This window comes from Accipiter gentilis, chromosome 5 (assembly GCF_929443795.1).
Source record: "Accipiter gentilis chromosome 5, bAccGen1.1, whole genome shotgun sequence".
Classification (NCBI taxonomy): Eukaryota; Metazoa; Chordata; class Aves; order Accipitriformes; family Accipitridae; genus Astur; species Astur gentilis.
Window position 1 is genome coordinate 45,929,991 of NC_064884.1, and position 9,146 is coordinate 45,939,136.

General features: G+C 72.6%; 1 protein-coding gene across 1 annotated transcript; it reads left to right on the top strand.

Annotated features, from left to right (window-relative positions):
- Window positions 1–1,601: 1,601 nt before the first annotated feature.
- On the top strand, window positions 1,602–8,894 carry RAPGEFL1 (Rap guanine nucleotide exchange factor like 1). Its single transcript, XM_049801420.1, has 15 exons — window positions 1,602–2,096; window positions 4,399–4,477; window positions 4,875–5,025; window positions 5,101–5,198; window positions 5,477–5,589; window positions 5,791–5,958; window positions 6,049–6,146; window positions 6,296–6,418; window positions 6,530–6,708; window positions 6,791–6,881; window positions 6,988–7,038; window positions 7,305–7,392; window positions 7,488–7,552; window positions 7,796–7,850; window positions 8,642–8,894. The coding sequence occupies exons 1-15, from the start codon at window positions 1,661–1,663 to the stop codon at window positions 8,764–8,766; spliced, it is 1,920 nt and encodes a 639-aa protein (XP_049657377.1). The 5' UTR covers window positions 1,602–1,660; the 3' UTR covers window positions 8,767–8,894.
- The last annotated feature ends 252 nt before the right edge of the window (window positions 8,895–9,146 follow it).

Consider the following 9,146-nt stretch of genomic DNA (forward strand, 5'->3'; position numbering starts at 1 on the left):
ACTGGGGCCTGGTGGGGTAGATGGAGGTGCCATGGGGTGGAGGAGGACCGTGCTGTGCCATGTAGTGCCATCCCACCAGGGCCACACGCAGCTGGGGATGGGGACGCGTGGACGCGTTTTGCCGCTTTCCCGCGGCCGCACGGATGGAGTTGCCAAGCAACTGCCTGGTGGAGGCGAAGCGGGAACAAAGCGGGAGCTGCTGGGACCCCTGTCCCTCCATCCCTTCCGAAACCCCCCTGGGGTCTGCCTGCCTGGGCACGGCGGGGGCTACAGGGTCACCCACCGTGTCCCCCCGGCTGTTGCCACTGTCCCACCCTGGGGCTGTCGCAGGGCCGCCGGTTTGCAAGGAGACAACCCCCGGAGACGGCAATTGTGGGGGTACGTGGGGGTCCTTCCCCCCATCGCTGTCACCACCGTTGCCCTACCCGGAGGGGTGCGGAGCGGGTCCAGGCTCCTGCGCCTCCCCGGCTGCTCGCGGTGGGGCCAGGGGCGAAGGGCTCTGGCAGGGCGGGTGCTCGGCACCCAGCGGGCAGGGGGCACGACGGCTCTGCCCCGGGCAGGCGCCACGTCCCACCCTGCCCTGCCCCGGCACCTGCCCCGGCTTGCCAGCCCGGCAGGGCCTGTTCCCGGCCTGGCAGGCGGCACGGGGGGGCAGGCAGCTGCCCCGACCTGCCTGGCCCTGCCCGCCGGGCGGCCCTGGCCCCAGGGAGGGTGCCCGCACCGGGGTGGGGGGGGGTCCTGCACCCATCCCCGGCCCTTTCCCACGCTATGATGGGGTGCAGAGAGCTGGGATGCGGCGGGCAGGGGTGGGTCACCCCACGCCTGGGGATGTGCCTCCCTCGGAGGGGACACCAGGGAGGGACACCACGGGGGGGGGGGGACACACACACGGTCCCGTGTGCCCCGGGGCTGCCGGAGCGCTGGGCTGGTATGGGGGGGGCCGCGTGGGTGCGCCGGGGAACAGGGTGTGAGGGTGTGACAGGGGTGTGACACGGGTGTGAGACAGCACGTGGGGGGGTGAGACCGTGTCCCTCTGTCGGGGTGTGTGATAGTGCCACCGGTGTGACGGGGGGGGGGGGGGGGTGACAGGGTGTGGGCTGTGTGTGTCCCCCCCCCCGACAGGCCGTTCTGCGGCGTGAGGGTGCGGGGGCTCCGCCGATGCGTCCCCTGCGCGTGACTGATGGCGTGTGGGCGCGTGGCCGCGTCCCCGGTGTGACGGTGCCGCGGGTGGGGGGGGGGGGGGCGGTACGGGGGCGTGCAACGCATCACCTGTGCGGGGCTGCTGGGGGGGGGGGGCCGCGACCGTGTCCCGGGGCGTGCCCGTCGCCCGTGCGGCTGCACCCCGGTGTCACCGCATCCCCGGGCCGGGTCCCGGTCCCGGTGCTCCGGTGCGGTGGACGGGGACGGGGACGGGGACGGGGTGGGGGGGGGGCGGGCAGGTGCCGGCGGCGGGGCCGGGGGCGGCGGCGGGGCGGGGCGGGGCGGGCGCTGGCGGCGGCTCCGCGGGCCGCGGCGGGGCGCAGCGCGCAGCAGGCGCGGGGCGGGCGGGGAACGGCGCCGGGGCCCGAGCCCGACCCGAGCGGAGCGGAGCCGCCCCGCCGCCGCCGCCGCCGCCCATGGCCCCCTGAGCCGCCGCCGCCGCCGCCGCGCCCGGGCGGCCATGAAGCCGCTGGAGAAGTTGCTGAAGAAGCCGGGCTCGCACCTGCCCGCCCGCCCCTCCGCCGCACCGGGACCGGCACCGGGTCAGGGATCGGGACCCGGAGCGCGGCGGCAGAGCCTGTCGCGCCCACCCGCCTCTCCCGAAGAGCCGGCGGGGCCGGCGGGGCCGCAGCCGGGGGGCGAGGGCCGCTGGTTGGAGCTGCGGCCGCCGGAGGCGCCGCTCCGTTCCCCCGAGGAACCGTCCCCGGGCGGCGACCGGGACCGCGACCGCGACCGGGACCGAGAGCCGCCGAGCCCCGAGCCGCCGCCCGCCGCCCGCTGCTGCTGCTGCGGCTGCGGCTGCGTCCCCGCCGCGCCCGCGCCCCCCGAGCGGCTCCTGGCCGCGCTCCTGGAGCGGCTGCCGGCGGGCGGCGCGCACGGCCGCGGCTGCGGAGCAGGTACCGGGGCTCGGGGCTGGCGGGGGGGAGGGCGGCCGCTGCGGGACCCCCGGGACCGCGGCCGCGGGGCCGGGGGGGGGGGGGGGGAGGATGGAGGGGCCGCGGGCACCGGCGAGGAGAGGCTGCGGGGGTGCCCGCTGCGACGGGGAGACGGGGGGCGATGCGGCAGCGGGCGGCGCTGGGAGGGGGGGGGGACACACACGGGACCGGGGGTGTCTGACGGGCAGCGGGGGACGCCGCCGGGGTGCCCGGTTGGGGTGGCACGGTCGGGCCGGGTCCCCGCCGGGCCGGGGCGTCCGTGGCAGCGGGGACGGGCAGAGGCACGGCGGGGTGGGCAGGGGTCCCACCGGGCATCGCTGCCCAACACGACCCCGCGGCGGAGGGGGGGGGGGGGCAGGGGCACGGCGGGGGCTCGGCGAGGCAGCGAGGGGGGCGGCAGCGCCGGGTCCGGGGCTCGGGGGGGGGGGGGGGGGGCGAGCTTGGCCGGGCACCCACTGCCGCCGCAGAGCCGGCAGCCTCCCGGCTGGTTAATCTTTAACATTTTCCCGGTGCTAAAATTAGCCCCGACGGGAGCCGCAGCGCGGGGCGGGGGGGGGGGGGGGGGGGGGGGGAGCCGGGCGGACGCCCCTTCCCCCCCGGTAGCCCCGGTGCCGTCCCACCGCCGGGGGTGTCGGGGTGGTTCTGGGTGCGCAGAGCTGGGTGGGAGCCAGGCTGGGTGCAGGGGGGCTGGGGGGGCTCCCACGCCACGGGGATCCCTGCTCTGGCCGCCCCCCCCCCCCCTCGGCTGGCAGGGCCCGGGGGTACCTGGAGATGGGGGGGGGGGGGCGGCAGCGGGGAGCCCCAGCCCCACGCTCCTGGGACCCCCAGGGCCGGGGTGGGGCTCACCCACGGACACGAGGGAGCCCTTCGGGTAGGAGCGAGATGGGACTGGCAGCGCCAGGCCCTGCCTGCACCAACACGCTGCCAGGCCCGGCCCTGTGGTTCCCCGGGCTGGCAGGGAGCGAGGGGGGAGGCAAGAGCCAGCGTGGGGGTCCAGAGGTTCCCACCAGCCCCATGTTCCCGGTGTGGGAAAGCCATCCCTGCGGCTCTGGGGGATGCTGTGGGTGCTGCAAAGGGATGGGGAAACTGAGGCAGGGCTGGAAGGGACTGCAGCCTGCAGGGACGCGGTGGGGGGGGGTGTGTGTTTGATTCCTTCAGCCCCCCAGGCAGAGCCCGGGAAGGGACTGCAACAGGGGCAGGGGGGGCTGGGGGCCATGTACCCGCACCCCCTGTGCCACCAGTGCCCCTGCCCACCCCGGTCCCCATGCAGGTGCAGGACGCTGGACGTGGGGCACTGGCCCAGCGGCAGTGGGGGCCGGTGTGTCCAGCCTGTGTCCCAGACCACCGTGTCCCGCTTTCAGCAGCAGCTTGTCCCCCATGGGCGCTGTGCCCCGGCACGGTGGTGTCGGGGGAACCTCGACCCCGGCTTGGCACAGATCCGTGGCCGGGTTAATAGGCCAGGGCCTGGGGGGCGGCCGGGGGGACGCTCTGCACGGCCCCTCCTGCAAGGATGGGTCCTTGGGCCTTGGAAGGACCCTATGGGGGCACTGGTGTCCCGCCACGGCGTCCCTGGGGCACGCGGGCACGGCCCTCTGGGCACCCATGAGGCCGGGGACCTGTTCAGCACCCAAGGTCCAGGGTTGCTCCAGTGCCGGGTGAGGGAGCGGTGCCTCATCCAAAGGTCGCAGCGGTGGCTGGGTGCTGACGCTGACAGGCACCGCCACCGGTATCGGCCCCTCGGTTCACTTGGCCGTGCTGTGCCAAAACACCCTCCCCACGGCCGGTGCTGCCTGTGCTGGCCCTGAGACCCCAACTGCGGGCACCGGCTTCCCCGGTACCAGCGCAATGTGCCCTCAGCGCGGCTGCCCAAATAGTTGCTGCTGCCACCTGCCCTCGCTGCCTGCCTCAGTTTCCCCAATTGCCTTGATCCGTGTCCCGGTTTGCCCAGGCTCTCGCCGGGGCCGGCGGGTGTGCCGGGGTGTCACGGCTCAGGTCCTGCCCTGCCGGTGCCTCTGCCCCTGTGGTACGCTTCTCCCGGGACCCGGCTGCCCCGCAGGGCTGGGAGTGGGTTTGTGAGTCAGCGTCGCGCACGGGGGGTGGGGGTGTGTGCTCAGCGTGGGGTTCAGCGTCTCCCGATGTCGCCTTGGGAAGTAACATCGCTCCCCTCGGCCGCCTGCTCCTCCGTATGCGGAGCCTCCTGGGGGTTTCCCCGGGGGGGGCTGTGTAGGGCAGGGTGCCCACGCCTGCCCCCCATCTCCCCCAGAATCGCTGCTGGACGATATTGTGCTCACGCACTCGCTCTTCCTGCCCACCGAGCGCTTCCTGCAGCAACTGCACCAGCAATATCCTTGGGGGGCACGGAGGACCATGGGTGGGTGTGGGGAGGGCATTGGGGTGCCACGAGGGTGGGCATGAGGGTGCAATTGGGAGGGCTCCGAGGCTGGACCCAGGGAGGGCGTGAAGGCGGTACAAGGGCAAACGTGAGGGTGCAACCAGGAGGGCATCAGGGTGGGCGTGAGAGTGCCGTGAGGGTGACAAAAGGGCGGTCGTGGGGAGGGCAGCAAGGTGCCGTGGTGGGGGCGCATGGGAGCAGCAAGGAGGGAATTGGGGCGCCATGAGGGTGGGCATATTATAGGTTTCGGTGCAAGGGGGGCAGCGGGGTGCCACCGGGGTGGGCAGTGCGTGCCAGCGGGTGGCTGGGGTCCCTCCTTTGCCATGGTGTGTCCTTGACGGTGCCACCTTCGTGCTGGCGGTGGGCAGCCCCCCGCCGCGCTGGGAGGAGGGGGCCGGGCTGCGACGCAAGCGGGCAGTGCTGGCCGTGCTGCTGCATTTCCTTGAGACCTATAAGGGGCTGCTGCAGGAGGAGGAGAGCGCTGGGAAGGTGATCAAGGTGGGCGTCCCGTCCCCCCCCGTGACCCCACAGCCCCCCGCAGCCCCCCGTGCTGACCCCCTCTTGCCCCCCCAGGAGCTCTACCTGCTCATCATGAAGGACACGTCCCTCTACCAGGACCTGGAGGACGAGATCCTCAAGCTGCACCAGCTCGTGGAGACTGTGGAGCTCAAGTGAGCAGGGTGGCAGGGGGTCCCCGGGGAGGGCAGGGGGTCCTGGGGGGCCAGGAGGTCCCTGTGGGTCAGGGGGTTCCTGGGATGGACAAGGAGTTGTGGTCCTTGGGGATGCCCAGCAGCTGGGGGGGGTCATTAGGTCATTAGCAATCCTTGGGTAATGAGCAAGGACCTGGGGGGGATCTGGCCCCCGCTCTGGCAGAGCACCCGAACAGGGCTCGTGGTGTGGCACCCAAGGGTGCTGGCTGTGCCAGGCTGACCCCGCGCCGGTACCGCAGGGTGACCGACGAGACGCCCCCCCCGAACAAGCAGGTGAAGCCGCTGTTCAGGCATTTCCGCCGCATCGACTCGTGCCTGCAGACGCGGGTGGCTTTCCGGGGCTCTGATGAGAGTGAGTGACTGCGGCCGGGTGCCAGGATGGGTGCCGGCTGCTGGGATGGGTGCCAGATACCGGGATCCCTTCCCTGGCCCGCCGTCGGCTGCGAGGGGCCGTGCCTGCTCTGTGCCTCAGTTTCCCCAGTCAGGGCTCCGGAGCTCCTCGGGGAGGTGCGCGGGGTCCGGCGTGGCCCTGATGTCCCCCCCCTCTCCCCAGTCTTCTGCCGCGTGTACATGCCCGACCACTCGTACGTCACCATCCGCAGCCGCCTCTCGGCCTCGGTGCAGGACATCCTGACCTCCGTCACCGAGAAGCTGCAGTACTCGGAGGAGCAGAGTGCCCGCGAGGACGCCCTCATCCTCGTCACCATGGCCTCGTCCGGAGGTGGCTGCTGGGCCAAGGGTGGGGGGGGTGTTTGCAGGCCGGGCTGGGGGTCCGGCCGGTGCTGACCCCCTGCCCACACTCTGCCTGCAGAGAAAGCAGTGCTGCAGCCCAGCGAGGAGTGCGTCTTCACTACCCTGGGCATCAACAGCCACCTCTTCGCCTGCACCAGGGACACTTTCGACTCCCTGGTGAGCACCGCGCCGCGCCGGGGACCCCCCCAGCCTGCCTAACCCCCAGGGCCGCGGCGACCCTCTAGGCACAAGAGGGGGGGACCCTTCTGCGGGACCCCCGTGCTCCAGCACCCTCCGAGCATCCCTGTCCCCACATCCCCTGGCAGGTGCCGCTGCCCGAGGAGATCCAGGTGGTCCCGGGGGACACGGAGATCCACCGCGCCGAGCCGGAGGAGATCGCCAACCACCTCACCGCCTTCCACTGGGAGCTCTTCCGCTGCATCCACGAGGTGGGGGGTTGGCTGGGGGGCTAGCGGGGCGCTACGCCGTGGCAGGGGGTCCCTGACGATGTGCGTGTCGTGTCCTGCCCCCCCCCCCCCCCCCTCCTCCCCCCCCGGCAGCTGGAGTTCGTGGACTACGTGTTCCACGGGGAGCGGGGCCGGAGGGAGACGGCCAACCTGGAGCTGCTGCTGCAGCGGTGCAGCGAGGTGCAGCACTGGGTGGGCACCGAGCTGCTGCTCTGCGAGTCACTGGGCAAGCGTGCCCACCTCCTCAAGAAGCTCATCAAGATCGCCGCCATGTGAGCGTGGGGCTGGGGGTGGGGGGGGGGGTGGTGTGTGTGGGGGTCCCCTGCCTGCTTCTCACCCTCTCTCCCTCCCCAGATGCAAGCAGAACCAGGACATGCTCTCCTTCTACGCCGTCATCATCGGGCTCAACAACGCTGCCATCAGCCGCCTGCGCCTCACCTGGGAGGTAAGGGGCTGTGGGGTGCCCTGGACCCCCCCAGGTGCTCCCAGACCCCCCCTCACCCCGCGTGCTCATATCTGTGTGTGTGTCCCCCCCCCGGTTTATCTTGCAGAAGCTCCCAGGGAAATTCAAGAACCTGTTTCGGAAGTTCGAGAACCTGACGGTGAGAGGTGCCTGGGCACCCTGCGGGTGTTGGGGGAGCCCCAGCCCCCCCCCCCCCCTCCCCCGGAGTATTTGGGGAGCTGGTGGGCAGGAGGTGTTCTTGCACTGTCCTGGGGTGTCCTTGCCCCTGCCCAGGCCACCAGCGATGGCTGCAGCCCTGTGCCCACGGCAGTGACCGTGGGCAGGGGGATCCAAGGCAGGCTGGGCAGGGTGCTGGCACGCATGGGGAGCTGCCCCCCAGCCCTAACCTCCTCCCCCCCCCCCCAGGACCCCTGCAGGAACCACAAGACCTACCGGGAGGTGCTGGCCAAGATGAAACCCCCTCTCATTCCCTTCGTGCCGCTCATCCTCAAAGGTGAGGGGGATACGGGGGCTGCCCACACCCCATGTGGGCTGGGGTCTTGCTGCTGCCCCATGGGGCCCCCCCCTCACCCCCTCGCTCGTCCCCAGATCTGACTTTCCTGCACGAAGGCAGCAAGACCCTCCTGGATGGGCTGGTCAACGTGGAGAAGCTGGTGGGTGCCCCTTGCTGGGGGGCGGGGGGGGAATGTGGCCAAGAGACCCCCGGGGTGAGGCCAGGGAAGGGGGGGAGCCCACCGAGGGAGCCGGGGAGGTGGTGGTGGGGTGTCCCTGGTGGTGGGTATGCCCCAGGGTGTGCAGCAGGGTCCCGGGGGGGGGGGGGGGTAAGTGGTCCCTGGGGAGCTGGGCAGGGTCCTGCGGGGCTGGGGACTGACGGGGGGGTGTGCGCTCTGCCCCAGCACTGCATCGCTGAGAAAGTGAGGACCATTCGGAAGTACCGGAGCCGCCCGCTCTGTGAGTATGGGGGGGGGGGGAGCCGGGACACCCACAGCCCCGGCTGGGCAGGGGCGAGGGGCTAGCGCTGCGGGAGGGGGTTGACCCCGCAGGGGGGGGGAGTGCATGGCCCCGCGTCCCTCCATCCCCGCGTCCCTCCATCCCCGCGTCCTCCCATCCCCGCGTCCTCCCATCCCCGCGTCCTCCCATCCCTCCATCCCCGCGTCCTCCCATCCCTCCATCCCCGCATCCCTCCATCCCCGCATCCCTCCATCCCTCCATCCCTCCATCCCTCCATCCCCGCATCCCTCCATCCCCGCATCCCTCCATCCCCGCATCCCTCCATCCCCGCATCCCTCCATCCCCGCATCCCCGCATCCTCCCATCCCTCCATCCCCATGTCCTCCCATCCCTCCATCCCCGCATCCCTCCATCCCCATGTCCTCCCATCCCCGCGTCCCTCCGTCCTCCCATCCCCGTATCCCTCCATCCCTATTACTGCATCCCTCCATCCCTGCGTCCCTGTGTCCCTATTACTGCATTCCTCCATCCCTATTACTGCATCCCTCCGTCCCCGCGTCCCCCCATCCCTATTACTGCATCCCTCCATCCCTATTACTGCATCCCTCCATCCCCACATCCCTCCATCCCTATTACTGCATCCCTCCATCCCCACGTCCCCGCATCCCTCCATCCCCGCGTCCCTCCATCCCCGCATTCCCGCATCCCCCCATCCCTATTCCCGCATCCCCCCATCCCCATCCCGGGGGCTGTGTGGTCCAGCCCCCCCCCCCGTCACTGACGCCCCCCAGGCCTGGAGCTGGAGGCCTCCCCCAGCCAGCTGCAGACCAAGGCCTACGTGCGGCAGCTGCGGGTCATCGACAACCAGAACCTGCTCTTCGAGCTCTCCTACAAGCTGGAGCCCGGCAGCCAGTGAGGGCCGGGGGGGCCCCCGCCCCGGGGACCCCCCCACCCCGCCCGGGGGGGCCCGGCCCCCCCCCAGCACTGACGCACTTTGGCCAGGGGTCCCGGCCTCGCGCGGGGAGGGGGGGGGGGGGGGGCACAGCTGGGTGCTGCCCCCCCCCCCCACTCCTTGGCACGGGGGGGGGGGGGCAGGTTTGGGGACCCCGGGCGCACTTCCCCCCCCCCCCCCCCCCCATTCCCCCTGGCACCCCACTGCTCCCCGCCGCCCCTCCCCCTGGCTGGGGTGCAGGGACCCCCGGGGGGGCCCTTCCTCCCCCCGGGGGGGGCCCGCTGGGTCCCCCCCCTCTATTTTTGTACGTGCCCCCCCCCCCCCGCCCGGCCCTGCCTCGCCCC

Bases quoted from the DNA above. Each gene is read 5' to 3' on its own strand.
- RAPGEFL1 (XM_049801420.1), top strand. From the start codon at position 1,661: ATGAAGCCGCTGGAGAAGTTGCTGAAGAAGCCGGGCTCGCACCTGCCC. The intron at 6,419-6,529 runs GTGGGGGGTTGG...CCCCCCCGGCAG, and splicing joins TCTTCCGCTGCATCCACGAG to CTGGAGTTCGTGGACTACGT. The intron at 7,393-7,487 runs GTGAGGGGGATA...GCTCGTCCCCAG, and splicing joins CGTGCCGCTCATCCTCAAAG to ATCTGACTTTCCTGCACGAA.